General features: G+C 41.4%; 1 protein-coding gene across 2 annotated transcripts in view; it reads left to right on the top strand.

The window, feature by feature from the left end:
* prr12b (proline rich 12b) overlaps positions 1-18,651 on the top strand; it is a 33,523-nt gene extending 14,872 nt beyond the window's left edge. For both annotated transcript variants that reach the window (XM_038739572.1, XM_038739573.1), the window contains exons 5-16: positions 510-722; positions 3,136-3,210; positions 5,860-6,682; positions 7,002-7,618; positions 7,694-7,810; positions 9,968-10,101; positions 10,233-11,200; positions 11,308-11,427; positions 14,505-14,602; positions 14,759-14,890; positions 16,420-16,515; positions 17,519-18,651. In XM_038739572.1, coding sequence (XP_038595500.1) covers positions 510-722; positions 3,136-3,210; positions 5,860-6,682; positions 7,002-7,618; positions 7,694-7,810; positions 9,968-10,101; positions 10,233-11,200; positions 11,308-11,427; positions 14,505-14,602; positions 14,759-14,890; positions 16,420-16,515; positions 17,519-17,653 — 3,528 coding nt within the window. In that variant the 3' untranslated portion in view covers positions 17,654-18,651. The remainder of the gene's footprint in view (positions 1-509; positions 723-3,135; positions 3,211-5,859; positions 6,683-7,001; positions 7,619-7,693; positions 7,811-9,967; positions 10,102-10,232; positions 11,201-11,307; positions 11,428-14,504; positions 14,603-14,758; positions 14,891-16,419; positions 16,516-17,518) is intronic.
* Positions 18,652-18,872: the final 221 nt, after the last annotated feature.

Here is an 18,872-nt window from a genome sequence, read left to right as displayed (position 1 = left end):
TAAATCGATTTGATACCCCATCCCCTGGGTAAAAAATCTAGCTTGTGGATATATCACAAGTAACTGTGCCCATGCTGATGTCAGTATTTAAAAGTCCTGTGCATAAATTACAGTTAATTCTTTTCTGAATGGCCATATATATACTGTAGATGAAATGTGATCTACAATTTAGTTAGTGTAGTGGTACTGCTGTTGTTGTTGTCTGGCTTAGCGTCAGTGTTGATTAAATATTGCTTGAAAGTAGAACCAAAATGACTGACGTTTTTGCCAGATTTCGACTATCCACAAATTAGATATTTGTAATAGCAAAACAGAACAGAAAGTCTTGCTTAGCATTATTATTAAGTGTTTTATATCTCTGTGAAACCAGCCCAAGTTTGAACACAACCAGCATCAGTGGCGTATGTTTTAGATATCCAAGGTAGTCATTCTACAGGAATTCCAACAGAACAAATGCTGGATGCTTTATGTCCTGCCGAATGTCTTAATCCAACCTGTCTGTCTCTCAGATCAAACTGCCTGTTCCGACCATGCTTCCATCAGAATCCTTGTTGAGGACAGACTCACTGTCCAGCGCTGATCCAGTTCTGTCTGATGGGTCAGTGGGGTCAGCACCATCTCTGGGCCTGAGTCCTGGACCCAGCACTGCCATGGACATCAGCAGAAATGAGCTGAACCAGACTCAAGACAAGATGATGAAGCATCAGCCGAAAGCTGGCGAGGTAACGAGCGCATATTCACAGCAGAAATAGGACACCTGACAGAATTAATCAAATCTCTGTGTTTTATCCTAGATGATTCAGTGCATGCACTAGTGACGGTTCAGTTCTATCTGCTCATTAGTTGCTCTGGCACAGCTCCTTTAATCATGTCTTTCTGACAAATGCTGAACTTTTCATGGGTGTAAAAAAAACTTTTTGAAGTGTACATTTATTTGTTAATTTCAGTGCCAAGTATTACAAATTTCAAAGGCTTGAACGGATGGCGAGTATAGTACAAGAATTCAATACAGATTTGACCATGTTATTTTGAATGGACTGGCACTGTGCAATGTGTGACCAAAGCTGAGAGTTTTCTCATCTCCCCTGTCAAGTTATACACAACAGCTTGAGGGGGAGTGGCTTTTTCACGGGGGAAGGACAAAATGACAAATATCTTGCAAAGAAAAAGAATTGTTTAAGTAGGAATCATAGGCTGGAGAACACTGGATGTGTTTATTCAAAAAGGGGACTTGGACAAGATTTTGTGGGAGAGCAGAGCTTGCAACTCAATATCAACCTAAAAGACGCATATATCCTTTTGTTTAAAGTAATCCATAGTATCAGTAAGCAATAGGTCAATTATTGCTTTATCAATATATTTATTACCTGAGATTCAGCTTCCTTCTTTTTCTTTGTTTTGATTCATGTTCCTCGTAACATATGTGTAAAAGAAAATACCAGTTTGACACGACATAAAAAAGGTTTGATTGTTGTTTCTTTCACAGATTGTCTGCAGATTGTCTTTGAAAATGACACGAAAGTAAAGAAAAAGATGGATATAGACATAGATATGATTTAATGCAAATATCTATTCAGAATAATTGATACCCATATTAATCAGAAATCTCTTGACATTTTATCCTTGTAATCATAGCATCATGCAGGCTGCTTACATCTCTTGTTGAGGTCTGTCACTTACTTCTTGATGTCAGGATGTGTGGGAGAAAGGGCTGCAGAGGACCAGTGCATGACAGCTTCAACTTTGTATTTCATGTTAGAGTGAAATGTAAGCTAGTTGCCTCAGCAACAGTGAGACATACCATATCTGCAGTCAATATTTTGACTGTTAAGGGACGCCTTATGTTTCCAAATCAAGTCAAACTGATATACAGGTCAGTCACTAAGTATTTGAACCGATATCCTGTCATTGTGGTGACTCTGTATTCAGGCGCACTGGGTTTTACATTCATCAGGGACTGAGGTTAAAGTGCTGACTCAGGATGTTATACTGTGTTCATATCTGTAAGACTCAGCCCTTTACAAAACCTAGTATCACAATTTTAGAACAATGTAGAAGGGCAATGACCCTTAAAGGGATTGTAAGTGATGGCAATTGACTCCACTTTTTGTTAAATTTAGTGAATATTTACTCATGGTTTGCTAGCTCTCTGTTTTGTGTGTGCTCTGAAAAGAAATCTGGTTTTCCAAGCCAGCACTGGCTCTGTAAATGGAACACAAAGAAAGTGGTGTGGACCTTCCCTACAACATTGTTCCAGCCAATCAGCAACAGGTGGCCTTAGTGCTTGTGCACAAGAGTGATGGGGGGAGGGGAGCAGTGAGAGAGAGAGTTCTATACAGCGGCACAGACCGAGAAGAAGGTGGGATGGCCAAGAAACAGCCAAAAAGGAAAAAGTGTGAAGAGCATAAACAGACAAGAAAGTTATATGAGCAGGCAAAGGGTGAAGGCGTTTCAATGCTGGAGAAACCATTCGGTGGGCGGAGCTTCTGAGGGAGCTCGAGAGATGAGAGGGTTGTACTTGTTTGGTAGTTGAGCTCAAATATCAACAGTCCTTCTGCAGAATCACTTACTCTCCCTTTTAATATGGTGCAGCCAAACAACCAACAGACTTGTACAGACATGGCAGAGCATCACCAGGTGTCTGCTGGTGTCTGTGGGCTGTGCACTTCAGCCAGACACTGACTGCAAAGGATTTGCTACTAAATATTAAATATTTTTTGTAGGTTTATGTTAACTTGGAGATAAGGCACAAGAAGGGCTACAGTTTCTTTACTGTTCTTACTGATAAATCTAGCTACACATATTATAGTTCTTCTTAGTATCAGGCTCAATCTCCCTCTTTTACAATATGACAGACGGCTATGGCAACAATAGAGACAGAATTCATATGCTCTGCATATGTCATATGTATGTATATCATCATATGTTCTCTATAATGGATTATATGTAATGTATTTATGTAACTCCCACCATGAAATCTTCAAAATAACTGGCATCTGTGAACATCTGAAAAAGGATCACATAATGTTCATGTAAAGAAAATGTTACCTTTATACATGTCAATCTCTCTAAAGAGTTTGACTTAACCTCTGTTAAACAGATTTTTGAAAGCAGTTTTCTCTGATGTTGACGCAGATGACGTGGAAGAAAGAAATTGACGATCCACTGAATCCTGAAGCCTGGGCTGCTATGCAGAAACTCTCCAGTTCAGTAAGTTGCTTCACATCCTCTACAAAAATGAGCAAAGCCAGGAGCTTCATATATAATTCATCTCTCATCCATTCAAACTCAAGCTCTCTGGTAGAGAGAACAACACATGCTCTACCTTCCTCACACCTCAGGTGCCTTTATAGACACTTGTGGGTAAAAAGGCAGCATTTTGCCCTGGTATTTGTTAACACTAAATGTGAGAAAAAGATTTGGTGGTGTAGTCTCCAGTGGAAAAACACAATATTTAAATTTTCAGTCATGTTTCGTGATTTGAGGTTTGGAGAGAAGGAGGTTATAGTTGACTGACAGCCAGCTCTTTCTGACTGACAAAAGAGAGAGGAGAGAAATGGCTGTTACCAGGGCAGCTGTTGCCATGGTTACTACATTTTTCAGTGCAGAAGCCTTGCTGCCACCTGCTGTTTGTTAAGCTTTATTACCTACAGCCTAGTGTCTGTGTTTATTGGACAGCTGAAAGTAAAAATCTTTCACTTTTACTCCCAAATATCTCATGAAATATGTGCTTACATTTTAGAGAGCCACAGAGGTAAGCACACCATGTTTTGGAGTCGTAACGAATAATATGTTTATGCAATCACTTTTCATGCAGCTTCACTGTGTGCGCTTGTCAGCGTGGTACTAATTGTAACTGGTGTGCCATCTTGGCCAGGTCTCCCTCAGAAAGGAGATTTCAATCTTAAGGGACTTGCTGGTTAAATAAAGGTTACATTATATATTTATTCCATTTATATGTTTTCATGTCATAAATATATTAGATTGATGTTCAGTCTTCATTTTAATTGCCACTGGATAAATGAAATATTTCACATTAATAATGTAAACTTTAAAAAACAGACAATATTGCAAATGTTTTTGCAGAATAAGGATTTTTTTGGACAGTGTAGCAGATGTACGGTAAATTCAGGTCTCCGATTGACTCCAGGCATACATGTGATTAAACAAATTTTAATCACATGTATGCAAAAAATAGGTTTTTAATGTTTGCTTCGGGGATTTGCTGGAAATGAGTGTGAGTACAGTAGTGTACAGTGGAAATCAAGTGATCAACCACTTATATGGACCAAATAGCTTGGGACAGAGTCATTCCTATACAGATGCTGTTTCAATCATTTGCTTATAGCAATCCAGCAGTCCACTTACAGTGTTCATTTTGGGTCTTTAGATACATCCAAAATCTGAATATTTTATGAATAGATTTGTTTTCAAACTCCACTGCCACGAGCTGGGTATTGATAGCCTGCAGTTTATTTTCAGGCCGTTAAAATGTAGAAATGCAGTGAAACCAGCGCCCAGCTGTGGTTTAGCAGCCTATTAGCACAATATAGTTCTAGGCTTTAGCTTGATTATATTCTGAACTACAGTAAGATATATTTTATGTACAGTACTGTATTACTGTATAGTGTATTAGAGTTATACACAGTACAGTCATTTGAAAAGTGTTTGAAACAGCTGTTTTGGGAAACAGTCAGTATGATTCAGTAAATGGTGAAGTTGTGCATTTAATAACTTTATCAAAATCAATTTTCCACTTGTAGTGATCAACTTTGCCTGGAAACAACACAAAGTCAGCCAGGAATAATCACACTTCTATCTTACAATTTTATAGTTTTCACAATTCTTACATTTTAACCGGAAATCTGCCATTTGGGTGAGATTGTTTTCCCAACAGCTGATACTGTTAATTAGTTAATCAATTAGTTAACAGATTGTGATCAATCATTCATTCATTTTTCAAGCCTAAGAACAAAGTTAAATGTAAATGTAAATGCTCCGTACTTGTATAGCGCCTTTCTAGTCTTTTCGACCACTCAAAGCGCTTTTACACTACATCTGCATTCACCAGTCACACACATTCATACACTGAGCCTAAGTGCTCAAACGGAAACTAACATTCACAAGTTGCAGCTTTTCCTTTCTTATGTGATAGTAAACTGAATATGTTAAGGGCTTGGACTGTTGGTCACGCATAACAAGATCTGGTTTGATTTCATCATGTTGGACTTTTTCACTATTTTCTGACATTTTAGGCCAAATGATTTGTCAATGAATTGAGAATGAGAAATCAATCAGATTAACTGATGACAAAAGTAATTGTTAGTTGCAGCCCTAAACAACTCTTTATTTATCAGCAACTGGGCAGTTGCCCTCAGCTCTGTGGATCTCAGTGTCTTTCAGCTCTTTGCTTGAGTCTCACCACTCTCATCAGCCTTGTTTCCTGCAGCAGCATTGTCACTGTTCAGCAGTGACACTATGGTAAACCCACAGTACACTAACTGTCCAGCGTCAAACAGCAGACAGACACAGTTAGAGACTAAAAGAAGAGAGAGGGAATAATGGACTTACTCGTCATTCTGCTGGATGACTGTATTGGTAACTGTTTGCCAACATGTTCCCCTAAGCAATAGTTATAAGGGGATAAAGTTATGATAACAGCTTTCTCCGCTGCCACCTAGTGGTAATCAAATCCAATTAATGCTGCTTTAGAGAATGAACTACGACTACTACTTGAAACAGTTGAAGTTTTTTGCAGTGTACAGAGGAATACAGCTAACTGACAAACCACGCCAGTACAGTGGGCAAGGAGTGACAGCATCATAAAGCGCTCAGTGACGACATTCTGCTCTTTTACAGGCTGAGGAGAAAGCTTTCGACTTCAAACCTGGCTTCATGGCCTCTTTTTTGGACTTCCTAAAGACAGGCAAAAAGCAGTCAGGCCTTGAACTGGGAGATGACGGAGGCGAGCAGGAGGCCCTAAACCCGTGTTCCTCTCTGAAGGGAGGGATTAGGCCCCTTTCCCCGCCTCCTCCTCCTGTAACCCCAACTCCTCCACAGCAGCCTCCAGGAACATTCAGCGAGGACGGGCAGGGCGAGGGAGAGGACCTGGCTCTCAGTAGCTGCCCAAGTCCCTGCAAGCCCCTGGATGAGGAGCTAAAAAGGAACCTGGAGACGCTGCCTTCCTTCTCCTCTGATGAGGAGGACTCAGTCAGTAAAAACCAGGACCTGCAGAAGAGCATCTCATCTGCCATCTCTGCCCTCTATGACACCCCGCACTCGTTGGCTGCTGCAATGGCTTCTGCCATGGTCAAGGCCCCACCCACTCTGTCTCCGCCTACCCCACAGGAACCAGCACTCAGCCCCCCTCTCCCTGCCATACCTCCCCTCATCCCCAGTATGGAGAACGGAAAAGAGGAGGCGCTAACGTACACTCAGCATCACACACAGGACGAGGAAGAACAGAAATTGGCCCCCCCACACTCGGATAGAGAAGAAGAAGCAGAGGAAAGGGAGGTTGAGGAAGCACGAGAAGAGGCAGAGGAGGGAGGAGGGGAGGCTGCAGAAAATGAAGAAGTAATGAGAGAACCACTGAATCTGCAGCAGGGAGCACAGGAAGAGCAGGAAGAGGAGGAGGAAAGGATGTCAGAAATGCAGACTCTGGAGGTTCCTAAGGTTGAAGGTAATGCATGCGTTTGTTCATCTCTCTGCTTTCTACTGTCTGTCTGCCACTTTGACTTTAACGAGGAATGTTAACTCAAAGTCAAATTTCTCTCCTACTCATTTATACCATGTCTAGAGAGTTCATTTTTTGACCTTTGAAACTGTAGTTTGACAAAAAAAATTTAACTCAGGGTCCACTCACCAGCTTTTTTCAGAGCTTGGGTGGGAGACAGGTGAATGACTGTGTTGTTGTTGCTGTACCAGAAGCATCTACCGCCTGGTGGCGATCTCAAAGTCGTTTCACGTGATCTCTTTAATTCTGCCACCCTGTTTTTCAGATTCTCCATCAGGACCTGTGCTTGCTCTTGCACCTCCGTCCCCATCACCGTCCATCTCCCCTTCACCGCCCACCTACTCTTCACCCTCGCCCCTCCCTCCCGTGTGTCTCTCCGTGTCCTCCCCACTGCCTGTCCAGCACAATGAGGAAGAGACGAATCCAGCTTATCCTCCTTCTGAGCAGCAGCAGCAGCAGCCGCCGCCCTCCTACCAACTAGCTCCGACTGCAGGCACCTCCCCACCCCTCTCTACATCCCCCCCTGCTATCCCGTCCTCACCCCTCTCCAATCTTCCCCTGGGCCAGTCAATCCCCCCTCCGTCCACCACACCTCCTCCATCATCCTCCGATCAAGATCAGGAACCTGAAGCTGGGCAGCCTTCCCCTTCCTCACCCTCCTCGTCCTCACCTTCTTCATCGTCCTCTCCGCCACCATCCCCTCCAACCCCAGAAGAGGCCCCAGCATCCCAGCGTCTTACCTCCCTCCACCTGGCAAAGAAGCAGGCTGACGCCGCCATAGCTGGGGAAAGTGAAGAGGAGGACAGTGAGAGTGGAGGCGAGGGAATCTTCCGTGAGCGGGACGAGTTTGTGGTTCGAACTGAGGACATCGGGACTCTCAAGGTGAGTTCCCCACCTGAGTATGTTTTGTTAATAAATAACTTACCATTAATGATATACACATGTTTGTGTCACCAGATGGCGTTGCAGACAGGCCGGGAGCCGCCACCCATCTGGAGGGTGCAGAAAGCCTTGCTCCAGAAATTCAGCCCAGAGATCAAAGATGGTCAAAGGCAGTTCTGTGCAACCAGTAATGTGAGTTTTCCAGCAGACATATGTTTAACTCCGGACTCCCACAGCTTCAGTCAATACTAAATTACATAGGGCAGGAAACTGCTGGTGTACAGCTCTATGGGTTCACAGTAAATCGGTGATTTGGTAGGGTACAACCCAGGGCCCCATTTGACAAAAGCATCTTGATCGACGATTGTAGAATCCATCTTATGAACCATCTTTAGTGGTGTCTCCCGCTTAATGATGCCAAGATCAGAGGTGTCAGGTGGCCTAATGGTTTAGGCAAAAACATACAATCCCAATGTCCCTGTAAGTGCCCATCATTCCCTTCTCTCTCTCACCACACATAACTTCATGTAAGCTGTCGAATAAAGACACAAAGTGGCAAAGGAGGACGTGATTGTAGATTATGTGCCCTCTACCTGCTCACAGAAGGTGAAGAATGGCATTAGAAGCTGTGGAACCTGTATGAGAAACCCCAAACTTCATATTGTTTAGTTTACTTGAATTGCATTTTGAATTGCAAGTCTTTATCATGTCCACTGCTACACTGATGTTTAATGTAAAATGATGAGCTTTAAATGAGTAAACAGGCCAACACAAATGTTATTAATTGAACAATTATTTAATGGCGTCAAACTGACCACATGTTGCAGCAGGATATATACTGTGTATATATGACTTATATTTATGCGTGTAATAATGTAATATCTCTTCTGGCTAAAATGCTGCGTTTCCTGATTTCCTATTTTCAGTTCTAGCATCGTATGTTGGCTGCAGACTAGACATTTTTTTCTTCTTTAACAGACAATTTCCATTTGCTTTTATAGGTCTAATATAAAACTGATGACAGAATCGCATACATAGTTAAGAACCAACATGTTCAAAAAGATTATTAGAATGGCCACTTTTTGATTTGAAGTTTAATTTGTTCTTAATGGCACTATCTGCTCTGAGCAGGAGCTACATCAGTTTCTTAAACCTGCTTTCATCCAATAACATATTCCACAAGGTAGAAAGACTGTTGCCTGAACAGGAATGATTCCATAAAACATTAAGATTTTATATATATATATATATATATATATATATATATATATATATATATATATATATATATGTATGTATATGTATATATATATGTATATGTATATATATGTATATGTGTATATATGTATGTATATGTATATATATATGTATATGTATATATATGTATATGTGTATATATATATGTATATGTATATATATGTGTATATATATATATATATATATATATATATATATATATATATATAGCTTTCCATTGTGTTGTTTACAACATGTATGCTGTGTGAGTTCTGTATCTTTAATGTATACTGTGGCATGGTGTGGTGCAGACAGTTATATAACTCATGCTACTTTAACAGCAAACAACAAAACAACAAACAACAAAATACTCCATACAGATTGAGTTGTAGAAAAACCAGAGACATTCTGCAGATAGAAATGGAAGTAAGATCAGGGGTAAATTAATAGATAATTGGAAGAGATATAAGTAGAATAATAATACATTCTCTTTCCAGTCAAACATTTAAAGATATGAGTTCCTGCAGCTGCATTTCTAAAATGTTGTAACTCAAATAGTGCTTAACCATGTCGTGTGATGCTACTTCTTTACACTTTAAGCACAAATATTACTGGGACCACAACAGAAAGGTGCAGCTGAACATTTATATTATAGAAACCACTGACTATCTATGTAACAATATGGCCACAATTGAGCACACTGACCATTGTCCACCTAGTTTTGTTAACCAATTAATGGATGTTATCTGATTGGTTTCAGTGCGGTCTAAGAACATCTGTTAGTAGAGAGGAAGAACCCTTATAGGAAAATGGCTTAGCACTTCTTCAAGAGGGAAATCTTAAAGTCTTTCCTTAATAGCTGTGAGTGCTCTGTCTGCAGAAAGCTGTACACACGAATGTTTGATTTCTCCCCTCTAGAGGCCGCTTAGAGCAGCGCAGTATAGTGTTTAATTTCTCAGAGCTCAGACAATTCACTTGCTGCAATTTGGGACATTAAAGAGTGGCCTGTCTGATTTATCCCCACTTTTATGCTGTGTAACGTTTTGTCATAGAGACAAACAGATAGAACCATACTGTTTACTAAACTGTCATACTTAATGTCTCTTCCCTCAGTATCTGGGTTACTTTGGTGATGCCAAAATGCGCTACCAGCGCTTGTATGTGAAGTTCTTGGAGAATGTCAACAAAAAAGATTACGTCAGAGTGTGTTCTCGAAAGCCCTGGCATAGAGCTGGTCTGACTCTGAGGTAAGGCTATGAGTTTGATTTTCATGTCATATGTTTCTGATTGTCACTCGAAGGTAGGGCCATACAGACGATCTGATGATTGATCTGATTGACGTTCTGATCATGTTTTTTTTAAACTTACTGATTGGCAGGCGCCAGTCACTACCTAAACAGCTGCCCACCATTCACAATCAAACCCCACCCCGAGTGGAGAGAGACGACAGAGAAAAGGAGAGACAGAAAGAGAGAGAGCTGAAGGAGCAGAGAGAAAAAGAACAAAGAGAGAGGGAGCACAGGGAGAAAGTAGAAAAAGACCATAGGGAGAGGAGAGAGAAAGAGGAGAGAGAGCAAAAAGAGAAGGAGAAACAGGAAAGGGAGCAGAAAGAGAGGGACAGGAAAGAAATGGAGAAGATGGACAGGGAAAAAGAGGAAAGGGAGCAAAAGGAGAGGGAGCGGAGAGAAAAGGAGAAAGAAATGGAATGGGAGAAAGAGAGGGAGAGAAGAGAGAAAGAGCAAAAGGACAGGGAGAGAAGGGAGTATGAGAGAGAGCTGAAAGAGAGGGATCGAAGGAACAGGGAGCAGAGAGAGAAGGAGAAACTGGACAGGGAGCGTAAAGAACGGGAAAGACAGGAAAGAGAACGAAAAGAGAGGGAGAAACAGGAGAGGGAGCAGAAGGAAAAGGAAAGAAAGGAGAGGGAGCAGGGTGAAAGGGAGAGGCATGAGAGAGAGCAAAAAGAGAGGGAGAAACAAGAGAGGGAGAGAAGAGAGAAAGAGAGAGAAAAGAGAGAAAGGGAGCGGAGAGAAAAGGAGAGGGAAAGAGAGAAAGAGTGGGAGCAGAAAGAAAAGGAGGGAAGAGAGAGGGAGAAAGAGAAGGAGAAACAAAGGGATCAGGAGAAAGAGAAGAGGGAGAGAGAGGCGCGTGAGAGGAGGGATGGCACAGTGGAGTTTGCACGTCTGAAGGAGGAGAAGAGAGGAGGAGAGAAGAAGATGGAGCGTCAGTCCAGAGCCAAGACTTCAAAGGACAAGGCAGAGCCTCCTCCCAAGAAGAGGAAGAAGTGGCTGAAGGAGGTGCCCTCCTCCTCCTCCGAGTCTGACTCCTCCCCTCCCAGTGATGACGAAGGTCAGCTGTTCTGTGTGTTTGTGTGTAAACATTAACACATTTGTTAATAACGTATCAGTAAGTGTCGGCTGTGTTCGGGCCCTCAGTGCAGCTGCTTTGTGTTTTAGGGCCTGTGCGGGGTGGAGCTAACAGCCGAGCCATGAGGGAGATGTTCAGGAGCTACGTGGAGATGCTGGTCAGCACAGCGCTCGACCCTGATATGATTCAAGCCCTGGAGGACACTGATGGTGAGCACCCAGACGGAGGGACACAAACAAAGGCTTCAGTGAAAGTGTGGATGAGTTGGGAATAAAATAGGACTTGTCCAGAGATAGAAGGGCCTTTTCACCAATGTCATTGTGTTACCAGATGGCCACACTGGTTGCTTGGTTTTGAAGGACCATATTGTGTTTTTGCAAAGTGAAAATTTTCAGTAGAGTTTCAGATTGTTTAATGTATTTTCTCTACCTTACAGTCACAGTTGTTCCATCAGCCGGTTAGCCCACAAAAATTGGTGGATGTGTGGCCTTAAGGCGCATAAAAAACACACACACACAACACACACACACACACACACACACACACACAGATTGACAGACAGAAACATACACAAACACCTTTTTGCCATGCCCCCCCTTCATAACTTATGAACCGTTTGCTGTTAACTCTTGTTGGAAGCATCACTGAACTCAGCGGAGTTCTTTTTTTCATTGCAGTGAGTTAGCCCTGCCACCTACAATTAAACCCGCCCTCTGTCATAACATGTGTGTTTCATGTTTTTATATCCTGGTGGGAACTTTAACCTCAATGCATACCAAGCAATGGGGACTTGTGTAACATGGGGATATGAAGTCCCCATGGGTAGAGACTGCTTTTTGAACTCTCCCTTGTTTCCACTAATTGCCTGGACTCTTAAACTTGCTACATTTAATCAATCACAGTGAAGATAAAGTCTGAAAATCGATTTTCCGCCAGTGTCAGGGTTAGCTTAGGTTACGATAAAGTAATTGTTGCTTGCTTGTAATGCACTGCGAGTTCTACAGTTTGGCACACAATAAACATGACAATGCATTCCATGGCCTGATCATATGCATTTCCAGTGTGCCTTCACAGGAAGCAGTTACCATGCTGTCCTGGAATATCATGGTCCTGCTTAAAAGTCCGTGAGCGCCTCTTCTCTCAACCAAGCTGGCATAACTGTAACCTGCAACTGTGGCTAAACGTTTGGTTAAGTTGTGGACTAGAAAGAAAACAAAATGCGTAAAAAGTTTTCACATTCAGTGTCAACACACGCACACACAAGCACTAGATAAATGTCAAAGCACTCCAGTAGACCTGTACTTAAGAGGCTTCAATTTAGATTGACATGTTGACCTTTAAATGTGGATGAGTGAGGAGGCTTGGATAGAGATCAGTTCAACCCTTGTATATGCAGTTATTAAAATACCGTGCACAGCAGAGTGACAAAAAGAACACCTACCCTCCCACCACTTCACTTAAGTAAACAGGTAACAGACAAAAATGTGTTAAAAGTTAAAGTAAAACATTAACCTTTTTAATTTAGTAAAAGTATGTAAGTACTTTTAAATATACTTTATATTACTTTATACTATACTGCAGTAAACAAATCAACATTTTCTGCCTGAATAAGGAGGCATAAAACACACCACCTGCATTACTATCAGTAGGCACTGATCCTAACACAGGATTTCAACATGTATTATATATATATTATATAGATCCTACAGATAATGGACTCAAAAGCAAGACAAACTGGCAGTTGAGTGTAAAAGTCTTAACATGAAGGCAAGATTTGTTAGGTAGTTCACGCTGAAGTATCAAAAAGACATGGCAAAATGCATTAAAACATGGATAATGAAATGCAGGTGAGATGAATTAGGGCAGGGCAGGTAACCATACATGCGGTAAACACAGGGGTAGGAAACAAGGTAACTGAAAGAAGAACCGATGGTGAGTATAACAAACTACTACAACTACTATAATAAAAATACTAAATGAAAAACTGGAAGCAAGAAAAAAGGAGATCTCTTTGTTTGATAATCTTACATTTTAGTGTAATAAGGCAAAGGTATCGTATTATTTTAGAATAAAGGAATTTCACAATTCGCCAGACATCCAAACTTTAATGAGTGTCCTAAGTGTTTGGCTCCCGCATCCGAGAGTCTTCTTCAGGGTCAGAACTACAAGCTGGCAATTTAAAGAACAATTTAAATGATTTACCCAGTTTCAGTATGTCCTCATTGCTCATCCAGGATGTACAAAACCTTGGAAGAATAATTGCTGTAGGATGTGGGCACTGGGAATTCCTGGATGGCCTGCACCTTCCGCAGATACCGCATCTCCTGGTGTGCGTAGGCACATTTGCCAGGGTTGATGGTGGTGCCTGCTGTTTTGATGAACTGGAGAACCTTACAGATGGACACCATGTGGTCCTCCCAAGAGTTGCTGAAGATGACACATGATACAGTGTGCTGCAGCAAACTGTGGGACCTCACTCAGCACAAGCCGATGATAGATGGGAGGAGCTCCATGTAGGCCAAAAGGCATCACTGGGAACGTGTATGCTGAATGGAAGAGGCATTGAGCTCTCTGGACCTTAATAGGCAAACAAGAGGGAGGGCAGCCACTAGTCCTAGAGATACGTACTTGCACATTTGTATAAAATAACGTATTATGAGCTAGTCATTGGGGGGGGGGGGTCAAAGGCACAGGTGCATCTACAGCCCTCATTACAGAGGCTGAAATGAGGGCCTGCATGAAGAGCCAGTATAAGATAGAAAATTATTTTTTTGAACTGGAAATATATAACAGAATAATAAGTCTCTAGTATAATAGGTCTCCTTTAAGTGCAATAAACTTAAGATTGGCCTCAATGACAATTCCTAATCGGAATACCCTCTAGAAATTGTTGTTCCATGGTGGAACAAGGCTTGTGACAGTGAGGAAGAGAAAATAAGCATTTTGAAGTCCAGTAACAACCTTGCCTGCACTTGGGCATGCTGGAGTATTACACAGCTTAAGTCTCTAAGTCTGAGGCCTTTTGCTGGAAAAGAATGAGTTACTGTCTTGTGTGAATGAGTTCACTTATCTTGAGATCTTTTTTTATGAGTGAGGCTAAGATGGATTGTGAGAGAGTGAACTTGTTGGATTAAGAGGTGCAGGCGACATGCATGTTTTATACTTATATTATTATGTATTATTGTCATATTTAAAACCACTTAACCTACTTAACTTAACCACTGTTTCGTCTTTTGCTGTAAGATTTGAATGTTAATAAGTGTTCTACTACTTTCTAACTCCTCAGATGAGTTGTACCTCCCCCCCATGAGAAAAATTGATTGCCTGCTTAGTGAACAGAAGAAGAGGTTGTTGAGGAGAGTCAACATGAGTGCTCAGCACCAGGTAAACCTACACATCCTAGTTTTACAAGCGCTCAATATCCTCAAATACAGTCTGTTGATGATTGACAACAAATATCTTGCTCATATATCTGAGAGGTTAAACTAAACTTGAGCATTATCTCATGTCTTTGACTGCGTTCTGCTGTCCTCTCTCTAGGAGGCTTTACATATATTCCCCAAAATGACGGCAGACCCACTGGAATCTGGAGCTGTCAAAGTTCATCTTGGTGGGGAGGGTTACAACCGCAAAACCCTCAACCGAGTCAAGAGGAGTATTCCTAAGCAACAGGTCAGAAATAGCATGACTATAACATCACAGCATACTTTCTACTCTCATTTTAATTTGTACTGGGTTGTGGGTAACCAAAAACACATTTAACAGACAAGAAACATATTAAGTTAGACTGGCAGATAGATAGTGACCAAATCAGAATCAGAATCCGCTTTATTGCCGGGTATGTGTACACATACGAGGAATTTGACTCAGGATTGTACAATGCTCATGATGTGCTTACTTATACAATAATACAATTATAAAATACTAAAATCAGACACAGACTACAGTATAGAGAATATATTTATAGACTTGACAAATACTAATGTACAAAATAAGACTTAAATGTTCACACATGGATAAACAATATATGCAAGACAAAATCAGGGACAAAACAAGAGACTGAATGAACATCAGAAACAGACATCAACTGTCTGTGGGCACCAGTGTCCACTGGGAGGAGGTCAGAGGTCATCGAGCAGGAGTCAGACAAATAATTCAAGTCTGACACCAGACACCGTCTTTCCATCTCCACCCATATGACCACCTGCCATTAAAGAAGTTCCCCAGTTACCTCTCTGATGACATTTTAGCCACCTCCATTTAGTGAATGAAGACGATAAGATGCAGCTGAATGTTGAGCTTAGCACAGTCAGACGATTCTAAAAGTGCACCTTTTTCACACCAGAGCATCCAAGAAACTGTTTGCAGTGATAAAGTTTGCAACTCAGCAATTTGTGGGCCTTACCGCAGCACATGGATTGATATACACTTCCAGTAGCCCAAGGTTTTTCCAGAGTAATGGAGAGGCCATGTTGACTGTGAAACACCTGCAAAAAAGTCACTTTAGCCCAATTTCTTCTGGGACAGCAACTTTGCACTTTAACTAAACCTAACACTCTGTCAACAGTTTTGGACAATTTTTTCCTCTGTCTTCAGGCAGGTGAAGACAGGTGTAGCTTTTAACGCGGGTGTATGGCGAACACTGCATGTCGTTGGAGTAGCGTTGGTGGTCCCACCATCTGTTGCTAGGTTTAATGGCAGAGGTCTTAATGGAGATGGGATGATGCAAAAGAGGTGTTGTCCTCCTCTTTCGCACACACGCCAACGTCTTGTGGGTTATCTCGGTTAGGGAGACAGGGGAGAACAGGCGGTATGCACTACACTGTGAGCACCACAAGTGAAATTCCATTCACCTCCTTTGAATGGAATTTCACTTGTGTTGCTCACATTGAATGGAGGCAGAGATCTCTGAGAGACTGTAAGAAAATGTGTCTGCAATTTCCCCTCTGAACAATGAAGTAGAAGTTGAAGTAGAAGAGCAGTAACAAATATCTTATCTGAAATTCCCTTAGATAGCTTCACCTGGCATTGTTAAGTATAAAGAATCCTGTCTTTTAGTTCTTTCAGAATGTGCTGTCAGTTCTCTTCAGTGTTGCTTTGATCGTCTGTAGTGCTTTCTTCAAATGTTGGGGGAATCACTCGGGAGGAAAAACCTCCTGCTACAAAATCTCAATCTCTTTTTCTCTCACACGTCTTTTCAGGATCTGAAGCTCTCAATTGAAACTTGCCGGATCTACAGTCTGTATCATTCTCTTCACCACTACAAGTATCACACCTTCCTGCATTGCAAGAAGGAGGTAAGGATGGCTGCATTCATGCTAAAATGTATTCATTTTTTAGTAAATTTCTGTACTGCTGTATACTTCTCTGTCCTAAGGCATTTATTAGTTTCTGATTCTGGGAAGCCACTGTTGGAAGTGACAGGTTATGAAATGACAGCATTTTCTGTAGGGATGTACAGCAGCAGCTCAGTGTTACGGCAGCAGCAGCACTATGCAGTGACCACTCACCTGTCTGTCGTCGTCGTTCTAAATAAGTGGAGACACACTTCGGACACCTTCTTCTTCTTCTCTCTGACAAAACAATGGCTGTGTAATCTGTTTCTCCTCCTGCTCCAAGCCCCCCCCCTCTGTACTGTAACTACTGTATCTCTGAACTCGGCCTTTAACCAAATCACACACATTCAGGCTATTCTACACAGTCTCCTTTTGATAACTCATGTAATTAGTATTTGAGCCTCCACAGAAACTGATTGGAGTGGGAGTGGATGACTGCCACCCACTTTGAAAACCTCTGGTTTAGAGCAGTTGACAAAAGTTAAACGAGCCACTGCCATTACAATACCTTATTCTGTTTGGCTGTCATCATTCCCCTACCAACTGGTAAAATGTATACACAAAGTTAGACAGGTAAAGGATCGGTCTGTCCAACAAAGGGAATGGTTAAAATGTCCTATTATGGGCTATTCATGACCATTTACCGCAGGCACAGCACAAAAGAACCTTAATGTATTGTGACTGTATGCTGTATGTAATATGAGTATGGTCTAGACCTGCTCTATATGAAAATTGTTCTGAGATCATTTTGATTTGGTGCTATGTAAATTAAATTAAATTGACTGTGGTTGTACTGCATGGCTGCATGTTTGCCCCTCATCCACTTACACCCTCATAAATATTCCCCTTCAGTTATAAGCCAGTTGTTGCATCCTTGCATCTTTCGCTGTCCTAGTTCAGTTTTCTCTAGAGGTGCATTGGTCCTGTTTTACTGTATGTAACTGACTTGTTGATTCCTGAACAGACGGACAGTATTGAGCAGGCAGCAGAGGACCCTGGCCAGGAGGAGGTGGTGCAGCAGTGCATGGCTAACCAGGGCTGGCTGGAGAGCCTCTTTAACTCCTTCATGGAACTGCTTAGCCTCAGTGCCAAGGCCTGAAGTAGGACAACAGCCGCAGCCCACCAAACTCACACATCCACCTACAGTGTGAAGTAGATGGAGGCATCCAGAGTTTGTGAAACAAAAGAATCATACAGAAACTGTATGGATGGTTCCAGCATAACAATCGCTGTTGGTTTGTTTGTGGGAGGTTTAACTTTTAAAGTATTTGTTTTATTATTGAGTCCATTTTAAAGTACCTCTTTATTTCAAGACACCTAATGAAAGATGGAGGGTAAGGGACTATGTGAATGTGATGGATTTTCCTCAAATGTCAAAGAAAGGGACCACAAGATAATTTGGTCAACATGACCTACAGAATATTGATAGACACAAGTTGTCTATAAGTATGTATTGACAACTATGGTTTGTATAATTTATACAAGAACATTTCTAAAAATGTCTGTCCTAAGATGGGATCGTTTGCTGTTATTATTTCTGAAAAATGGCTTAAAGGGGTATACATAAAATGGCCCACCTGCAATTTTTTGCTTCTATCGTTCTGACAGAGGTAAAACTAGAGTGGAGCGAGACAGAAGTGTGGTTTAAAAGGACTATGTGATAGTCTCTTGTTTCTACCTGCCTCAGTTAGAATGCAGTTGAGATTGAGGAGAGATGTATTTAAAACTAAGCCGTGTTCTTTCAGTTTGTTCTGACAATGAGAGAGGGGATTTAATGCCTGCAAGGACAAGGAGCAAAAAAATAAAGCACGACTTTCTTAAAGGAAGTGTGAGGTGAAATGATCCAAACGCATAAATGTCAGTGTTTAATGTTAGTCATTTTTATCTGTTTGTTGTTGATGGATATTTCCTATTATTTGACCTCTCAGAGGATATTCTTGCAGAGCAATTTTGTTGTTTTGGTGTGTAAATATTGTACAGCTATTTCATTCTCTAGTTCCCAGTTGCTCTTCTGTACATGAAATTCCTGTATTTGACATAATGAAATAAAACTGTTCAAATGACAAACGTGATGATGAATAAACCACTTCTGCTCAAGTCATTTCCCTAAAGAATGAACAGTTCATCAGCAAGTGGATGTGAGCTGATACAGACACTGCAAAAACTTTACTTTCATCATGCAATACATGTTGCACTATGAAATGCAGCTGTTAATCAAATTACCTTTCAATTCCCGCTCTATGAACTAGCTTTGATCTTTGTTGAGGGAATAGCTTACTTTTTACATACACGGGGGTACCTAGCGTGAAAATCATAAA

Source organism: Micropterus salmoides, unplaced genomic scaffold (assembly GCF_014851395.1).
Source record: "Micropterus salmoides isolate LMB-PRFRI ecotype aquatic unplaced genomic scaffold, ASM1485139v1 Ms_hic_scaffold_10, whole genome shotgun sequence".
Lineage (NCBI taxonomy): Eukaryota > Metazoa > Chordata > Actinopteri > Centrarchiformes > Centrarchidae > Micropterus > Micropterus salmoides.
This window is presented reverse-complemented; position numbering and strand designations above follow the sequence as displayed.